This window comes from Castor canadensis, chromosome 11 (genome assembly GCF_047511655.1).
Source record: "Castor canadensis chromosome 11, mCasCan1.hap1v2, whole genome shotgun sequence".
Lineage (NCBI taxonomy): Eukaryota > Metazoa > Chordata > Mammalia > Rodentia > Castoridae > Castor > Castor canadensis.
Genome location: NC_133396.1, coordinates 39,284,318 through 39,303,662, shown reverse-complemented (window position 1 = coordinate 39,303,662; position 19,345 = coordinate 39,284,318). Strand labels below are relative to the sequence as shown.

Here is a 19,345-nt window from a genome sequence, read left to right as displayed (position 1 = left end):
TTGGTGGGAATCTGAGGACTAGAGCTGGGGTACCTGGGGGGCTGGGGAGGCTCCAAGGGCCACAGAGGTTGACAAGGAGGAGCAGGGTGCCCACTGTGGTTGCAGAGTCCCTGGGCTGCCCCCTAGCCCCCTGTCGTCAGCTTCCTTCCTTCCACACCCTGCAGGGAGGGCCAGAGTCCCCTGGAGATCCTGCAGCTGGACTTTGAGATGGAGAACTTCACCAGCCAGTCAGTGAAACGGAGGATCATGTGGTACATTGACTACCGTGGCCACGGCTCCCTGCCTGATCTGGAGAGGGCAGTCACAGAGCTGACAGTCATCCAGAGGGACGTGCAAGCCATCCTGCCCCTGGCCATGGTGAGTGGGCGGTGACCAGGTCAATGGATGCCTGTTTCTATGCATGTGTGATGGAACTGTAAGTGGCAGGGGGTGCACACAAATAGATGTCTGAGAGACCGCTGCTGGTAGCAGGTTGCCCTGTGGGAAAGGGCACATGTGCACACATAAGAGGCCTAGGAAAGGGGTGCTACAGCAGAGTGTTGCTGAAGCCACCACAGCAGCCCAGGTGAGCAGACCATCTGAGCAACATCACGAGGCTCAGAGGAGGTCACCCCTGCACATGTGCCAGTGTCCCCATGGCAAGGATGTATGTCTGAGGAGTGGCAGAAGCCAGGGCCTTGGCTGACATGTCCCAGGAGAGAAGACCAACACCATAGCCCCCTCTTCCTTTCCTCCCTGCAGGATACAGAGATCATCAACACAGCCATCCTGACCGGCAGGACAGTGGCCATCCCTGTCAAAGTCATTGCTATCGAGGTGACTGGCCTGGTCCTAGATGTCTCTGCTTTAGTGGAATGCGAGTCTGACAATGAGGACATCATTAAGGTGGGCTTTCTGAAGGAGGGGGCTGTGGAAGAAGGCTTTAGGCCTTTGGAGGAGCAGCACCTCAAACCTGAGTCCAAGTGGCTCATTTTACTCATCCTTGAAGACTGCACGCTCCCCACTCTGCTCTGGGCCAGCACGCACCCTGTCCCTCCCTTAGTCCAGACTGACTCATTCTCAGCTGCACCTGCTGTGTTTATCCCTGCACCTGTGGGCAACCTGGTGTTTTTCTCTCCCACCCTGGGTATGTCTCCAGCCAAGGGTACTTCCTGTATGAATATGGCAGGCCAGAAGGGAAAAGGCAGTGTGGACAACTTGAACTCAATTCAGCAAGTCCTTATTGAGCCCTGGTATGTGACTGAGCAAGGTCGGGGGGAGTCAGGTCGGGGGTGGGGGGCAGTTAGGACAGGAGTGAAGACTGCACTCCAGCTTCACCCTTCCTAATCCCAAAGGCCAAGGGCCCATCCCAGTTGTAACCCCTTCCTACCCTCAGTTCTATCTACTGAGTCCTACTCTGCCCAGGTCCTCCCCAGCCAACATTTGGGAAATTCACCTGACTCATGGGCCAATTTGCTACCTCTCCAGGAGGGCTCTAGGCTTGCTCTTTTCCCTGGCTTTTGGAGCAGAGAGCATAAGTCACTGAAGAGGGCAATAATAATGACAACATGTACAGCCCTGATGCCTGTGAGGTAGGCCAGCTTCTAGCAGAAGGGAAACCAGATGACATGACCCAATAGTTGGGTCTACTTCCTGTTCTTGTGGCCAGTCCACTTGGAGGAGAGCAGGAGTAGGGATACGGGGGTTCTGCAGGCTCATTGGGCTCTCTCATACTCACTCTCCATGCCTCTGCCTCTGGGTCCCCCAGGACTGGAGAGCCTGGGGCTCCCTGTCCTCCAGAGAGTCAGAGCAGAGCTCCACCCACTGCCCCATCTCCTCTGTCAGCATGGAAGCCTTACCCCATCACAGGCTGGGACAGCACCAGGCACATCTGCTCCCAAAAGCCCGCACCCAGCACCTCTCTGCCACCCAGATTCTTCCCCCATCCCCCATGACGGCTTAGATGCCAAAGGAAATCATCTAGGCTTCTAAATGGAATTTGTGACAAATCTCAATGAAATACACTCAGGCTCTTTATGGAGTTTGCCAGCCTTCTAAATGGAATCTGCCAGCCTGCAGATGGAATTCTCTGCCTTCATGGTGGGAAATGAGCATTTCTGGCAGGACTTCTGTCTCCACCTCCCTCCATCTACCCTCTGAGATGATTCAGGAAGCTGGAAGGGGGGGGGTCTGGTGGTCCAGGGGCTCATCCCAATGATAAGCCAGGGTCCCAGCACCCTCCACACCCCTCTAGAGACATCAAGGTGTCATCAGCCCACTAGCTTTATGCTAGACCTTTCCCAAACTCAGGGCGGTGTCCCCTGGTTGTATTCCAGCAGGAATACCTGAGTGTGTGTGCTCACAAGATCCACTCCAGCGTGTGCCAGTTGCCTGCGTGGGCACCATTCGCACACTCAGCCATCTGTATCTGTCCTGAAGCATTGGCAGCGAGCCTCTGGGAGTAGAGTGGGCACCGTTCTTCACCAAATGTGCCCAATAGGCATGTGGTTTCCACTGGGAGCCTCTAGGAATGCAGGTTGCCAGCCAGGTGGGCATGCATTTACAAAACCCACACACATTGGTGGCAAACATCCACCCGTCTGTGCTGGGGCTTCTCCCATCCTCAGTTTTCCTCCCCCACTCCCTCCTCCACACCTGACAAAAACAGCCCCTCACTTGATGTTAACTAGCTGCCCACTTGCCTGGGGCAGCCATGCCACAGTGTCACAGAGGAGGCACGGAACTGCACCTTGCCACATCTGTCCACCTCACTCCCTGCTGCCCAGTTGAGCACCCCCATGTAGTGGAGGACTACCTCACAGACACCTGGCTGCAGAGCCTCAGTTACACCAGGGTAGGGACAGCCCTAGGAGGCCCTTTCCCTGCAGCCCCCTCCGAGTCGTGGCTCTGGCAGGTTAGACAATCCTCCTAGTAAAAAAAATAAAACCATACACCTTGGCTGCTTGCCAGGAAACAGAACCCTCCCCCATGGGCACAGAGGTCTAGAGAAACAGTAGAAGCCTGACAGAGGCTGGCGCCCCCCCTAGTGGAATCACAGCCTTTGCCCACCTGGCCTCCTCCCTGCTCAGCCTCCAACACTGCAGGTCAGACCCAGTCCCCTACGCCACCCCGCAGGAGGACCCACAGAGCAAAACATGCTGCTTGCTCCGCTTTCCCCAGGTGTCCAGCAGCTGCGACTACGTATTTGTGAGTGGAAAGGAATCCCGAGGGTCCATGAATGCCAGGGTCACCTTCCGCTATGACATCCTCAATGCCCCCCTGGAAATGACAGTCTGGGTTCCCAAGCTGCCTCTGCACATCGAGCTCTCGGATACTCGCCTCAGTCAAGTGAAGGGCTGGAGAGTGCCCATCCTCCCCGACCGCAGGTACAGCCCTCACACACAGCGTGTACTCTGGACACAGCCTCAGTCAGCATGGTCCGATCTGCCTTTGTGCATGAAGCTCTATGTATACACAGTCACAAACTGTGTCAGTTGTGCAGTCGACAAACTTTTATTGAGAAACTACAATGTTCCAGGCACTGACAGGTGTTGGAGATGTGGGGGTCTGTGTGGCCAGTGCTTGATCCAGCCAAGCTGTGAGTACAGCAGGGCAGGCAGTCATGCACCAGCCATAGAGCATGATGGAGCGGGGAAATGAGTGACATGAATGAAGGAGAGAACCCCTCTTCCACCAGGAGAAGTCAAGGCAGGCTTCATGGAAGAGGTGATTCTTAAGCTAAGTGTTAAAGGATGAGTGGAAAGGGGTTGCATGGGGACACAGGGTTAGAGAGCAGTCAGGCAGCCAAAATGGATTAGGCATACCAACACTGCAGTACACACACCTGGACACGTGTGCCCTAGGCTGGGCACACAAAGGCATCTCCTGAGTCCATAGGCACAGGCAGACTGTGATGCACCCCCCGACTCCCTTCTTGGGGTGCAGGCTCCCACACCCAGTGCCATCTGTGGGCCACATATGTATGTACTCACCACACTCCTCATAGGCACTCAGAGCAGCCAGAGACAAGAGCCCAGCAGGGAAGAGAAAGGCAGGAGGCAGGCAGCTGGGGGTGGAGCTGGGAAGAGAAGCAGGCAGCCAAGAGAAAACTGCACTGGGTCAATTCCACAGATGGGCTGGAGCGCAGGAGTGCAGACCAGAGCCTCTCAGACTTGAATGGTTACCGGGTTACCTGTTAGAATGCAGCTTGATTCTGCAGGACTGGGACAGAGCCTGTGGCTCTGCGTTTTTGACAACTGCCAAGTGATTGCTATGCTGCTTCGAGCAGTGAGGACATGGTGCATTTGGAAGCCAGACAGCCTGGTTTAAATCCTGACTCTTAATTACTAGCTGTGTAACCTTAGGCTATTTACATAAACTCTCTTTCCTCATCTGTAAATTGGGCAAGCCAATACCTCATAGGATTGTAATGAGGATGAAATTAGTTAACACAGGTATAATACCAGAATACCTTGATTAGTAGATCCTTCCAAAGCACTCACCACAGAGAGAAAGACAGAGTTTCCTGGCAGCAGATCTCCTGATTTGAGTGTCTTTTTCAATCGGTGTAGGCTGAGGATTTCCCAAATCTTCAAGTCCAGATTCCCTTTTGCTTAACGGTTTCTCAATTTTCCTGTCTCCTCTCATATTTTACTGAAAGCAGCAAGAGGAAACCAGGCTGTGCCTTCCACACCTTGCTTGGAAAACTCCTCAGTTGAACATTCAGGTTCATCACTTGCCAGTCTGCTTTCCACTCCACTATATGACACGATCAGCTGATCCTGCTTGGCTTCCATAACAAGGGTCCCCTGCACTCCAGTTTAGAGCCCAGTGGTAGGCTTAGAGCTTAGAGGAGGCAATAGTTATTGTCAGGACTGGATGCCAGCTAGTCTGAGACATGGGGTAGGAGGGTCAAAGAAGGTACTTTTCTAGAAGAGTGGTCCCTCTGTGTCCCCTGGGAAAGTCCCTGGGACTCCTGGTTCCAAACTTAGTGATGCAAGGCATGGACCAGGGAGGAGGCATGCTGCTTGCAAAACTTCCACCCAAGGGGAGGGAGCCAGAGAGGAGCCGGCAGGACAAGCCTTTGGGAGGTAACTTGTGCAGGTCACAGGCAAGGCTGACCACTCTCAGCTGGGCCTGAGCTCGACACATCCCACCCTAGGTCAGCCCGGGAGAGTGAAGATGAAGATGAGGAGGAGGAAGAACGGCGGCAGAGCGCAAGCCGAGGCTGCACCCTGCAGTATCAGCATGCCACACTACAGGTCTTCACCCAGTTCCATACAACGTCATCTGAGGGCACTGACCAGGTGGTCACCATGCTGGGCCCAGACTGGCTGGTGGAGGTCACAGACCTGGTTAGTGACTTCATGCGGGTGGGCGACCCCCGAGTGGCACACATGGTGGACAGCAGCACACTGGCAGGCCTGGAGCCAGGCACCACCCCCTTCAAGGTAGGAAAGGGTTCTGTCCAAGCACAAAGGAGTGGTGTCAGGAGGCTGGATAACCTGCGGGTGGAAAACTCAGGTGTGCCCAGGGCCTTGGTCTGGGGGAGCAGCCTCCACCAGCCTCCAGCACATTTTCTCTCTGCCCTACTGCCTGAGATTGCACCTTCCAAGGTCAAGTTCTTCTAGCTTCCTCTTGGTAAAGTTCTCTTTTCCAGACTTATCTACCTTTATCACCTAGACCCCTCAGTGAGGGTGGCTCCAGAAGATACCCCTCCCCAAAAGCAGGTATAAAGAGAGGAGGGGAGCCACTGGGAGTTGCGGGAAGGCAAGTTTGGGAGTCAAGGAACTCAGCTTTGACCTTCCCCTCTGACAATTGAACATCTTGGTAGAAATCATTTATCTACTTAAGCTAGGTGTTTTAGCACATGTCTCTAATCCCAGCTACTCTGGAGGCAGAGGCAAGAGGATCTTGAGTTTAAGGACAGCCTGGGTTAAGTCAATAAGAACTTGTCTCAAAAACAAAATACAAACAAAAGGACTGGGGTCACCGCTCAAGCGGGAAAGCACTTGCTTAATGTGTGGCGGCCCTAGGACCAGTCCCCAGTGTGAAGAAAAGTTTAAAAAGCATCCACCTAAGAGATTATAATGGCGATACATGAGCTGGAATCTGCCGCAGACATATTTTGTTTAGAAAACAATTGATCCAATATTTCAAAATTGTGTTTCTCATTAAAAAAAAAATCTAGAGTTCTGGTTTTACAAAAAAGTGAATCTAGAAACACTGGGTCTTCATCCCCTCCTGGCAGCAATCAGCTGGAACTAATATGGGGGTTCCTTTTATGTGAGCACAAGGTCTCCCATTTGCCACAGTCCCCACTACTCCTTTTTGTCTCCCTGACATTGAGGCTAAATGTCTCTTACTATTTCTTAGTGCATGGAGATGGCTATTTTCCTTAAATCAGCCTCACCCCTCTCACCTGCATTCCTGCCTTGCTGCTATGAGTCCCTGACTCCCTGTTGTAACCTCTATACCTTGGTTCCCACTTGCAGAGTAAGGGTTTCTGCCTCCCGGCCATCTGCTCCACCCACCCCGCTGCAGTACTGGGATTCCTCGCTGGGTGGGACCCTGGGTGGGATCTACTGCTTTTCTGGCCCTCTCCCACCCAGCTGCTCTGCCTCAGGTGGTGTCTCCACTGACGGAGGCCGTGCTGGGGGAGACGCTGCTGACCGTGACAGAGGAGAAGGTCAGCATCACACAGCTGCAGGCCCAGGTGGTGGCCAGCCTGGCCCTCTCCCTGCGGCCCAGCCCCGGAAGCAGCCATACCATCCTGGCCACCACAGCTGCCCAGCAGACTCTCAGTTTCCTTAAGCAGGTAAATGGCTACCCCACCCACCAGCTAGGGAGTCTGGGGTGCGATCAGATGACTGGGGCCTCTGCCTTGCCCTATGCCATGAGTTCCCAAGTCAAGGCTTCAGGTAATAGAAGGTCTGTCCGCCCAAGGAGGGCTTTATGCCTGCCCCATCCTGTTGTCTGCCCTGCACAGGGGATCCAGGCAGGGTCCCAATACTCCTGCCAAGTATTCCCTCCAGGGCACTTACCTCTCTGCCCCACCCCAGGAAGTACCCAAGCCATCTCTGAAGCCCCAGCTACACAACCTGAGCTCTGATTGCAGGACAAAAGTAGAAAGGTGACAGGTGGAAGCACATAGTAGTGAAGAGGCAGACATCAGGGGTGAGCTAGAGTCAAGACACCCACGTCCTCTGTCCCCAGTGCCCTTGTGACCAAGGTCCATGGTGTCTTCCTCATCTGCAGGAACCTAAGGAGGCAGCAGGGTGTGTGTTCTCATTAGACAAGGATCTGATGGGGAATCCCAAGGCCAGGTGTAGAGATGAGGGTGCCTCTGCAGCAGAAGAAACTTGAGTTAAACCTAAGGCAGAACTTAACCTTCAGTTCATCAAAAAGAGAGGAGCAATTCTCAGGGTCCTACAAGGAAATCCTCAAGCTAATATGAGGTGTGGGTGCCCTGATGTGCTCTTCACTTTCCCCATAATCTGCAGGGACCACTGCACTTGGGCCAGGACCCTGAGTACCAGCTACAAACCAGCACAGCTCCAGGGCTAGGAGGATAGCAGCAGGCTCCTGGTCCTTGTCCTCAAAGAGCTCACAGGGTCCATTTGTCCAGCGGACTCTCTAACATCTGTCTCCCTCTCCTCCTCCTGCAGGAAGCCCTCCTGAGCCTCTGGCTCTCCTACAGTGATGGCACCACGGCCCCACTCTCCCTGTACAGCCCCCGGGACTATGGGCTGCTAGTGAGCAGCCTGGATGAGAGGGTGGCCACAGTTACCCAGGATCGGGCCTTCCCACTGGTGGTGGCTGAGGCGGAGGGAGCAGGGGAGCTGCTCCGTGCAGAGCTCACCATTGCTGAGAGCTGCCAGAAAACCAAGCGCAAGAGTGTGCTGGCCACAACCCCTGTGGGCCTGCGGGTGCACTTTGGGCGAGAGGAGGAGGACCCTACTTATGACTACCCAGGCCCCAGCCAGCCAGGGCCTGGTGGGGGCGAGGACGAGGCCAGGGGAGCTGGCCCTCCAGGTACCGCAATCCCTGCAGTGGAGGCCCCAGGCGTGGGCACCTCCAGCCCTCCTGCGCCCCCCACAGAAGACTTCCTGCCGCTGCCCACCGGCTTTCTGCAGATGCCCCGGGGTCTGACCGACCTGGAGATCGGCATGTATGCGCTGCTGGGTGTCTTCTGCCTCGCCATCCTCGTCTTCCTCATCAACTGCATTGTCTTCGTGCTGCGTTACCGGCACAAGCGCATCCCACCCGAGGGCCAGACCAGCATGGACCACTCTCACCACTGGGTGTTTCTGGGCAACGGGCAGCCCCTGCGGGTGCAGGGCGAGCTTTCGCCACCTGCGGGCAACCCGCTGGAAACCGTGCCTGCCTGCTGCCACGGTGACCACCACAGCAGTGGCAGCTCACAGACCAGCGTCCAGAGCCAGGTGCACGGCCGCGGAGACGGCTCCTCGGGTGGCTCAGCCCGGGACCAGTCTGAGGACCCCGCCAGCTCACCCACCTCCAAGCGCAAGAGGGTCAAGTTCACCACCTTCACCACGCTGCCCTCGGAGGAGCTGGCCTATGACTCGGTTCCTGCGGGGGAGGAGGACGAGGAGGATGAAGAGGACCTGGGTTGGGGCTGCCCGGATGTGGCGGGCACTGCGCGGCCCACTCAACCCCCGGACCTGCATAATTACATGCGCAGAATCAAAGAGATTGCATAGAAGTGACATCAGGGTGGCGGGGATGCCCCCGGCCACACACACACACACACGGTCTGCTCTGGGTGGGGCTCAGCTGGGACCCCCGGCTCACACTGACCAGGGCGGCTGAACTGATTTTATACACCCTACCCTGCAGCTTTGCTCCCAGCCAGTCGCTGCCTCCCTGGTCGTCCCTTCCCCCACTGCTGTCATTATCCTCTCCTGCCTCCTGCAGGTGGAGGGCTCCTAACTCCAGTCGCTTGGAGGAAAGCCTTGCTCTACCCTGTCAAAATCTCCTCCCATCTTAGGTAACTCCCTGCCTCGAGAGTGAGGCACAGAGGCCAAGCTCTGGGCGAGGTGGGCCCACACTGTGCTGCGCTCTGCCATCTATGTCCCCATCTTCCCCTTATGTGGGGGACCTGGGGGGGGTTCTTGTGTCACAGGCTGCACAAAGACTTTTTTCAAACCAATATTCAGGGATTTCTGTCCTGCAGGGTGGGAGTTGACAGCTGCCTGCCTTGCCAAGGATCTTGCTATGGACAAAACATTTGGGGGTCAGGAGACCATGCGGTATCTGCTGGCTCCCAGGTACCTCCCAAGCCTGGAGCTGACTACAAGCCAGCACTTTCCTGAGGTCTCCCCTGGACTCCCTCCTGCCCCATGGGCTGCAGCAGAGCCCAAGCAGAGGGATCCTCATCCCTCCCTGGCCAACTACACCCCTAGCGCTGTGGTCCACAGGCCCAAGGAGGCCTGGGTGCCGCCCTTCCCACAGCAAGGTCAACACTACTGCGCCTTAGCCGCCTGGCTCCGTTCACCACTGCTTCCCTCTGCTTGGCAGGGCAGGCAGCCACTGTTCCCCCAAACAGAGTCCCTGGGGCAGGGAGGGCACCGGGAAGTGCTGCAAGGGTCCATGGGGGTGGGTGAAGGCAAAAGGAAGCCAGTGCTCCCCTTCCTCATCCCACAGCCACTTTTCTCTTGGGTTCTACCCACCACTGTGTTGGATTTTTCATAAATAAAAGAAGGCCATCAGCCTGGGGTGGGGGCAGTGGCTCCCGCAAACAGAAAGTACGTGGTGGCTGGCTCTGTCTCTTCCTTATGTAGACAAGCACATGCGTGTGTGCGCTTACACAACACACGCTGTGAGCATACCACATGAGATGAGGCCACACTGGCCAGACCAGACTCCAGTCCTGCTCTTTCTCCTGCATACAGGTCCCTTTAGACCTGGGGAATGGCCACATCAAGGGACGAAGGATCCACCTCTGTGAAGAAGGGGCTCCTCCCGGAGTCTGCTATGGTTGGCTCAGAGGAGAGAGGGAGAACTTTGGGCCTGCAGAGAAGTGTCTTTGGGGCTGGAAGGGCACAGAAAAATAAGGAGCAGTGAGAGAATTGGCATGCTCACCTGAGCTTCCTCCAGGTTTCCTTCACTTCCTCCAGCCTGCCTCACAAGGGAGATCTCCTGGCTCTTCCTTGTGGGGTCAGTGGGGAAAACCCCAGGTTTCCATGCTGGAGAAAACAGGCATGTTGGGAGTATCCCTCTCTTTCAGTCAGCTGTGTCTGGCCTGCAGCCCCTCATGGTCTGTGAGCATGCACTAGGCTTCCCATGGCCCTCGGAGACCACTCCCCAGCACCTGTGGTCATGGCAGGCACCAGAGCTCTAGGCCAGAGGGGAGGAGCCTGGCCAAGGTGGCTACCATCAATCACCTTGGAGATGTACACAGTGGAAGACAGGCTGCACTGGTACCACCCAAACATGCTTCTGTCCACCATGGAAAGTCCCAGCTCCCAAGAACACCTGCTCCACCCATCACAAGCCTGGGCTTGTTGAGAATTAAATGAGACCATGTATGTAATTGCTTTGTATGGTGCCCAGCAGCAGGCAGTACAGCTAGCGTAGATAGCATACATAGAGGGTCTCAGACACAATCAAGTCTTCACTTCCAGGTAAGGCATGGATCTGAAAGAAAGACTGGAAAGTGACCATCTCCACTCAACAGACCAGGTGAGCTCAATAACAAGGGCCAGCTGCCTGAAAGCTGTGCACAGGGCAAAACCATGGGGCTCACATGAGGGCTCTCAGTCACTTTTCTTAAGCCCTTTTGATTCACATGGTGTCTGGAATTGGCAAGTGCTCAACATTTGTTAACTAAATCCAAATGCAAACCACAAGTTCCATTTGCACCCCCCGGTCTGGAATTTCCTATATTCTACCCCCTTATTAGTATAGAAAATCACAAAGATCCAAGCCATCCCTGGGGCTTAAAGGGAGAGAGATAAGGACAGACATGAGTCAAGGAAGAGCGTCCCAGGCTAAGGTCGAGGGGTTGCTGGTGTTAAACTTGCGGCGTGGGGCCATTTTTTCCACATGTGCTCCTACTCTGTGCTGGACTCTGCCAGGAGCCTGGGAAGCAATGTGGGCCTATCCTCAAGGACCCCCCCAGCCCCACAGGGAAGACAGACAGGCCAGCCGCCCACCACCACCTGGGATGGCAGTGGAACTTTGCTCTGGCTTGGTGGGTTACAAAGGAGGGGCACATACTCGGGCTGCATTTTCTGAGAACACGCCAAGAACATTCCTGGAATGGGGAGAGTGCATGTAAAGGCTGGCAGCTGCGGCTGCACGCCCGCCCTTGCATGTTCAGCCACGTCTTTGCACCTGCTCTCCCTATGCCTGGAATATGGGCACCTGGTGACAGGGAAACATGAAAGCATCCGTGCATAGGTGCATGGATGGAGAAGCCAGAGAGTGTGGTGGACTCGGCTTGGGTGGGGGAATCAGGCTCAGACCTGAGGTCCAGACACTTCCCTCTCTCTGGATGGAAGAAGGAAGGATGGCCAAGTAAGGGAAGGATGGACCGGTAAGCAGAGAGGATGAGGCCCCAGCCTAGGCAGGAGGAACAGAACTGGTATGTTCAGTGGTGTTCAGCAGCAGGATTCACCAACTGCTTTATTCACTGCGGAGACGGGACGAGAAATGAACTTGACTGCTTGACTGGGGAGACTTCTTTCCCAAATGAGCTCCAGAGCCCAGGCTACTGTGGGAAGGACATGGGTACTGTTATAATGGCTTTCCTCCGTCTATCCTTTCAATGACTGAAGACCAGGGCTCAGGAGAAGCTGTGGGCCAAAAGTTACACAGCAAACGTTGGAACAGAATTAGAGCAGGACCTGCTGCCCTGTCCTGTAATTTGTATCTCTTTCTCTTCATCCCTCACCATGTGAGAACCCAGAAGCAATTTTTAGAAACAGTAATGCCTGACCCTCTCGGAGTTCAAGCAGAAGCAGGCTGGGTGGAGGCAGGACATTAAGTTAACAGCCCCTCTGGAATGGCCCTGGCACTGAACTCCTCTTTAAAAATTTGTCTTCAACCCCGAAAACAAATCGAGGGACCTTGTAAAGTATAGTTATTGACAGAGTGCTGTTCAGGGAGCACCAGGGAGCCAGGCCCATGAATCAGCTCACTGGCAAAATGAGATTTCTCAGACAGCCAGAGTGGGGAGGGCGGGACAGAAAATGCTGAGCTGGTCCCTACCCCAGGGTCTGCTCCCTACCCAACCCCAGCTCCCTTCCCCACACCCTGGGGCACTCTGCCATGCCTGTCTCCAACAGATGTTGACTGAACACTTACTTCATGCCAGGCTTCATGTTCCCCTTAAGAAAATGCACTGGGGGGCAGGAAGACAGATTCTGGAGCCAAACTGAGAAAATCACAGATGGAAAATCTTCCTTGAAGGGATCAAACTTCCCAAGACAAGTTGGCAGGGGTTCCTGGGTTCTTAGCAGTACATTTACTGTGTGACCTTCAACCAATACATCACCTACTCTGGGCCCACATTTCCCCATTTGTAAAAAATATGGAAATTACCACTCCCGAAGAGGCCTCAGGGGTTTAACACTTGTATTTCTACCAAGAGTCTCAAACAGTAGGAATTCCTGTGACACAGGCCCAGAGAAGGCGAGGAACTTGCCCAAGGGCTCCAGCTTGGACACAGAATGGAGAGCGTTCCAAACTGTCTGCTATACCCAGAGGCAACTGATGACATTGGCAAGTGAAGAGGGACAAGATTGGAGAGATCTGAGGTGGCAGAGAACTAGGAAAGTGTTGCTAAGAATTCTGTGTGCTCAGTGATGGAACCAAGGCTTCAGGTCCCCATTTAAGGCACAGATGATAGTGTTTGGTGCAGATGGAGGACCATGGATCCACCATAGATGCTGGCCTCTCCGCCATTGCTGGAAGAACACACTCCCTCCCACCCTACGACCTCCAGCATGACAATCATCCAACCCCTCAGAGCAGAGCTCTCACAGGACTTTTCCTGGGCAGCCGCTAAGCTGAATTTGTTCGGGGAGTTGGTGGCACAGCAGAGATCCCCAGTGTAGGGAGCTGGACATGACCCTGCACCTGCCCTTTCTTTGAGGACACTGGCTGTCTTTTCAGCCCCTGAGGCTAAGCAAGAGAAACTGCTTAGGTTCCGAGGACCCCTAACTCTGTCACATTGACTCTGTGTTTATTAGGCCTTGCCATAGATCCAACACAGTGCCAAGCCCAGAGAGAACAGGCGTGTTCAGTAATCACTAGCATTTACTATAAGCCCACTACCTGCTGGCTTCTTTATAGCCATTATTTTATTGACTCTTCATAACTACCAAATAAGGTAGATACTGTCATTATACCAATTTACAGATGGTAAAACCAAGACTCAGAGAAGCCTTACCTCAAACTTGCCTGATACCACACAGCAAATCCATAGCAGAGCCAAGATTCAAAGCCAGGTTATATTGGCTCCAAGTTCCGAGTGCTTCCCCTTGCCCCACACTTCCCTCCTCCATGGGAACTTGCTGGGAGTTCTCTCTCACTCTACCATTGATTGTTCATGTTGCAATCAGCCTGGTGCTGCCCATGTGTGACATAGGACAAGACTGTCCATTAGCATTCAGGGACCAGGTGGACCCTCTAGTGTTCTCAGTTTTCGTGTTCCTTAAGCCTCAAGGCATGAAGCCTGGGCCCATCCAGTCCTGTAAGTTCACAGTCTGCCTCTCTTCCTCCACTCTCTGAAAGAGGAAACTAAATGACCTTATGCACTCAGGAAAAATACAGGTAGGTTCACAGGAGTAAATGTACTCAGTTTGCACCCAGAGCAGAGGAAGAGAGTAAATGTGGAAGGAAAGGCAGATAGTTAATCCAAAGGGCAGCCTGGATCAGAGCTGTAGATGACTTAGAGAAGACATCAGATGGCCAGGACGTTAGAAGTGAGACTGGGGATTAGGAATTGGGATGAGCCTATCCCTTCTCAACAACCAGGGAGGAGGAGCCCACTGGAGGGGGCCTGGACAAGGCTAGAGAGTTGGCTTCAATCTCCAGATCACCCACTTCACAGTGTGACCTTTCCTGCGTCTCAGGCCCTCCTCTGTGAGACAGGGCGTCTGGACTCCATATCCTCTAAGGGCCCTCCCTGGACTGCTGCTCTGTGCCCTAGGCAGGAGTCCAGTCCTGACCGTATCTGAAGAGCAGGTTCCAGAATCAGAGTTTCGTGACCCTAATGACCCCACCTAGGAGCTGAGCAGAGGGGGGCAGAGCAGCCTCAACCCCTGCACAGCCTCCAGCTCAGGGAGGTAGAGCAGGCAGCTACAAGGCCCCTGCCCAGCTACACTTCTGCCATCCTGTGCAACCTCAGATAGCACCCATCCTGTCCTGCTTCTTTGGGCCCCACTGTGGCTCTGGAAGGGCCCTTTCCCTTCTGACCTCCTGAAATTCTAGAATGATGTCTTTCTCCTCTGTTCCGAACATTCCTAACAGGGATCCTGCCTTTCTACTGGGACAGGGGCACTGGCACAGCTCCTCCAAAAAGGGAGCTTGCCAGCTGGGAGAAATATAAGAAAGAAGGGAAAGTGAGCTGGTCCTGGGGATCTTCAGCCCCATCTGTAGTGGAGCTGCTCCCTCCCACCCCATCTTAAAAGTTAACTCCACCTGACAGACCTCACCCACATATGAGAGGAAAGAGGAGGGAGGGTGGGAGAGGACATAGAAGGTTAAAGATGGGAGGTGGGAGATGGCAAATGATCACTCTTTCCTTCCCCTCTGCCCTCCTTACCTAATTACCAGTCACCTTGGCACAGACTCCACCCTCCATGAGGTAGAAAGAGCTGAGTTTACCCCTAGGGGATGCTTTTTCCATCCAGAGTCCAGGGTCTCCTCCCTCTTCCCTCTTCCCACACAGAGACACACACTCAATTGCACACTAGATCCAGGTCCTCCTTCTGAAGTCCCCCCTAGCCCACTCCCCACCCCCTGAGGTTACTTCTAAACTCACCCCCTGTGGAGGGCTTGCTATCAAGGGAATTGCACTAGACTTTGGTTAGCCCACTGGGCAAGTGACTGCATCCCCCAGGGATTGGGAAGAGAGGAGAGGAGGGGTGGAAAGAACATTCCAGCAATACAGTTCCTCTAAGAACTCTCCAGTGACCCTCCACCCTGGAAAACTCCACTCCAAAGTACACAAAAAAGCAGCTGTCTGTCTAATTAGGTGATTAAAGTGCAGGCTTTGTCAGAAGACAAGAAAATGGGCTGCTGGCCAGCAGAGCACACATCACGGATGCACATTCAGAGCACCCTACACAGTCACCTACCAGCCAAACTCGTGGAGTGCGCAAATGGGCTTTTGCACACATATATGCACACACAATACATATGTGTACACATTCCACAATACACATGCACACACTTGCACACATGCACACACTCCATGCTTGCACACATGCACATACTCTACATGTTCACACACTCCACACATGCACGCCCCCAACGCTTGCACATGTATACACACTTCATGCATGTGCAGGTACACACACTCCACACAGGCACACACTCCACAGTTGCACATGTTTACACACTCCACACATGCATACACTCCACACGTGCACATATACTCACACTCCACATGTACACATAGTCTTTGCATCCATACCTCCACACCCTTCACACGTGCACACACCCTACACTTGCACACTGCACATGCTCCATGCATGAACACGCACCACATTTGCACCCATACACACAGGCAGCTGGAGCCGCCCAGCACCAGAGCAGCACTAACCAGGGACAGCTGGTGCTAACCCACATCATCAGGGCAGAATGGATGATGGGAAGGAACAGGTTAGACCCAGACAGCACTGTGAGTAAAGGAGGGGTGGCCCAATGGAGGAAATAGAGTAAAGCCAGGCCAGGGAGCCCCTGAGTTCTAGCACATGCAGGGGTCTCTGCAGAGAGAGGCTGCTGCGCATCTACATAAATAACCTTCAGGAGTCCCTGTGCACCTAGGAGCTTTCAGAGGCAAGGATGGCCAGGCCCACATTCATCTCATATTTAAAATAGCAAATACATGGCCTCCTAGTTTTCAGAAGGATACCATTTACATGCAAGCCATCACTGAGTTAATTACAAAAACTCTTATCTGTTCGTTAAAGCAGAGTAGAGGGCCCTCTATTTGGAAACACTGCATTTAAAGGGAATATGTTATTAACTGTAATGAAATGATTTCTTCAGGGCTGGTGCCTAGTAAGGTGGAACCTAGGGACAGAAGCCCTCCTTCAGGGGTAGCCCTGGTCCTCCAGGCAGGTATTCTTTGCATGGCAGTCAATAAGACTTCTGAGAGGAGAAGAGAGAGACCCTGTGGATGGAGAGAGACCATGTGGATGGAGAGAGCCTCGTGTGAGGCTGGCTGGAAGGAAAGGACAGCTAGGTGATGCAGCCCAGTCAGCCCAGCCATGGAAAGAGTGGAATTGATTCTCCCCGAGCTTCCCCGTCCATGAAATGGGGATAAAACACCACCTACCTCATAAGGTTCTGTGAGCATTAAATGACTTATTGTGCATGGATAGCAGAAAACATCCAACCTGCAGCTCACTTCGGTGAATTCAAGCTATTATGTTCTCGTTTTCCAAAGAAAGGTGAATTTCCTGAAGTGAGGCGGGCATAGAAATGTGGTCCCATCCTCCAGCTGATGCTACCATTCTTTTCTTTTTGGCTTGGTGTTCAAGGAAGCACCTCCTTCTTGAACTGGATCATCTCTCCGGAGGTTTCCAATGATTTGGAGAGATGTTGGAAGTTCCCCAAAGAAAGATGTTGATGTTTTGTAAGTTGGGCAGAAGTTGTTGGAACGATTGGTTAGACAACTCAAGGAAGGGTGCTGGTGAGCTGGTATTGGGGACATCTTCCTTTAAAACATTCTTCAAGACCCACTCTTTCCTGTGGTCCTATTCCCTGGAATTACTCTAAAATGAGGGATCAGAACTGAATCTTGGGAGTGGGGGATAACACAGGCAGCCAGCCTTCATGATCAAGGTGCCATTACAGGGGATAGCAATGCTTAGAGAGGGCAGGTCCCAGGAAACCCTGCACTAAAATAGGCCAGACCATGCCCCACGCAGCCCCTTCCCACTCCTCAGCCTAGCACTGAGCTCCAAGGGCCACTGAGCATCTCAGTGCCCATCAGGGAGGAGATGTCTATCTGCAGGATGCAGATAAGGCCTAGGCCCCAAGGCAGGGAGCTTATCTCATGCTGGACTTTCTCTGGGCTGTGTTTGCTGGCTGGTGAGTAGTGGCCAGCTGGCCAGCTGCCATTTCTTCCCACTCAATCCTTCTGTTTCTGTCGTCTTCCAAGGCTTGCATCTTAGTCTTCCTAATGGGGCCGTGCACTGGAACAGGGACTTCTAGACATAGCGGCCTGGCCTCTGGCGCCTTCCAGAGGGAAGGGCTTCTGCAGTAGGATCAGTGAGGGTGAAAGAAAAGAGGAGTCTATGGTGAAAGCCAGTTAACTCCTAGAGCATTGGGTATCTGATGGAGATGGGAGGTGGTTCCCAAGCCAGGACATGTCCAGGGAGTAATATGCCTTATCCACAAACACTCTGTCCTTGGGATAAGCCTCCTGGTATACCCACATATCCAAGATGATGCAGACTTTGTCCCAGGCCTCCAGGTCCCTCAAGGCAGGTCCAGGAAGCCATCTTCTGCTTATCCCCTCCAAGAGATCCACTGGCTTCTGAAGTCAATTTCTGAAAACCCAACTTCTGAAGAGTTCTGATCTTTGCTTTGCTGACCCCTCCTCCCCAAACAGTACCCCCTTGGCACTCTCTGTCTCTCTAGCTGGCCACTGTGTCCTTCACTGCATCTGCCAACACCTGACTTCTATTAGCTAATGTTCTGTGTGTCTCCCCTACTAGGTTGAAGGCTCTGCGAAGATAAGGAACTTGTTTTATTCAGCTCTATATCCCTACACCTGGCTCAGGGCCTGGCATACATGATTCTATATGCGTGTTATAAAGGAGACCACACAGAGTTGGCTGGAGTGGGGGGCAGGGGCAGAGGCTGGCTTTTCACACTTACCTGGAGGGAGGAGCAGTGGATGAGTTTTCTCAGGCCAGTATGTACCATTGGAGCCATCTTCCTCTCTGGGTGGAGAGGGAACCCCTAAATAACAAGCTCCCAGGGTCCACACCACTTCTCACCCAGTGCCCTAGATTTACTCTGGTGGCCCAGAGTCTGTGAGGCAGCTGGAAGTATACCCAGGCCAAGAAGGGCCCACCACCCCACTGCCAAAAAGAACTCAGTATCCCAATGGTGGTCAGTGCCTAGGTGGGGCAGGGAAGGGTGTGTGGGGTGGCAGCTCACAGGCAAGGATGCTACACTGTCAGAGCAGAGAAAAAGGAGATCTAGCCCAGGTGATAAGCATAGGGATGGGGTCTACATTCAAGCCTGTTTTCTAGATTTCACTCCATTCTCAAAGTGGCCTGGACTCTACAAAGATCAAGAACTTGAGGTAAGGAAAAGGAGAGTGTTCAAGTCCCATCTCAAGCCCTCCTTGCCTCCTCTTCCCCCTCCAGGACCTCAGCAGGGACCCCTCCTAGTCACACCTAAAGGGGCTCCTTTTAACAGTAAACAAGGCCACTTAGTTATCTCAGCAGGAAGTGGAATTCACAACCAAGACAAAATAAAATCTCTAACCCCAACTAGCCCACAATGTATTCCCAGGCAAAATAGATATGAATTGGAGCACGATGATTCTTTGCTCTGCTCCCCTGCCTTCTAGAAGGGGACTGATTCTATTTCTCCTGAGAGCCCACGCAGGCCTGGAGTGGCTCCTATAGGCATTCACTGACCAGTGAGGACTTCTAGTCCCCCTAGCCCACCCATGACCTACAGCCACCAGGCAGGCATAATGGCAACAGAAGACCAGATTATGCCTAACTACTACCTGAGTATCTGTCTCTTAGAAGAGAGGCTCAACCTTTTTGTTTTGTTTTGGTTTTGGTTTTGGTTTTCTGAGAGAGAGACTCACTATGTAACCCAGAGTGGTCTCAAACTCAATCCTCCTGCCTCCAACTCCCAAGTGCTAGGATTTCAAGCATCTGCCACCATACCCAGCCTGAAGCTCAACCTTTTCACCAAGACAGCTTCCTGGAGGAGGGAATGGGGAAGGAATGAGTCCAGTGGCCAAGTAGATAGGAAAGGCACAAAACTCTGTTTGGGATAACATAAGGAGAACTCATGAAGGCAAAGGGGAAAACTCAGACTCCAGAAGAGACTCAGAGGCAAGAGAGGGCCTGGGGAGTTTTGGATCCTCACCAGAGTGCTCTCAGAGCTCAGTAAGCAAACTGGGAATGGCAGG

At 53.4% G+C, this 19,345-nt stretch overlaps 1 protein-coding gene across 1 annotated transcript in view; it reads left to right on the top strand.

The window, feature by feature from the left end:
* Positions 1-9,746, top strand: part of Tmem132e (transmembrane protein 132E) — a 52,099-nt gene extending 42,353 nt beyond the window's left edge. The window contains exons 4-9 of the mRNA XM_074046355.1: positions 165-357; positions 742-885; positions 3,160-3,365; positions 5,141-5,429; positions 6,605-6,796; positions 7,647-9,746. Of these exons, the coding sequence (XP_073902456.1) occupies positions 165-357; positions 742-885; positions 3,160-3,365; positions 5,141-5,429; positions 6,605-6,796; positions 7,647-8,702 (2,080 nt within the window). The 3' untranslated portion in view covers positions 8,703-9,746. The remainder of the gene's footprint in view (positions 1-164; positions 358-741; positions 886-3,159; positions 3,366-5,140; positions 5,430-6,604; positions 6,797-7,646) is intronic.
* The last annotated feature ends 9,599 nt before the right edge of the window (positions 9,747-19,345 follow it).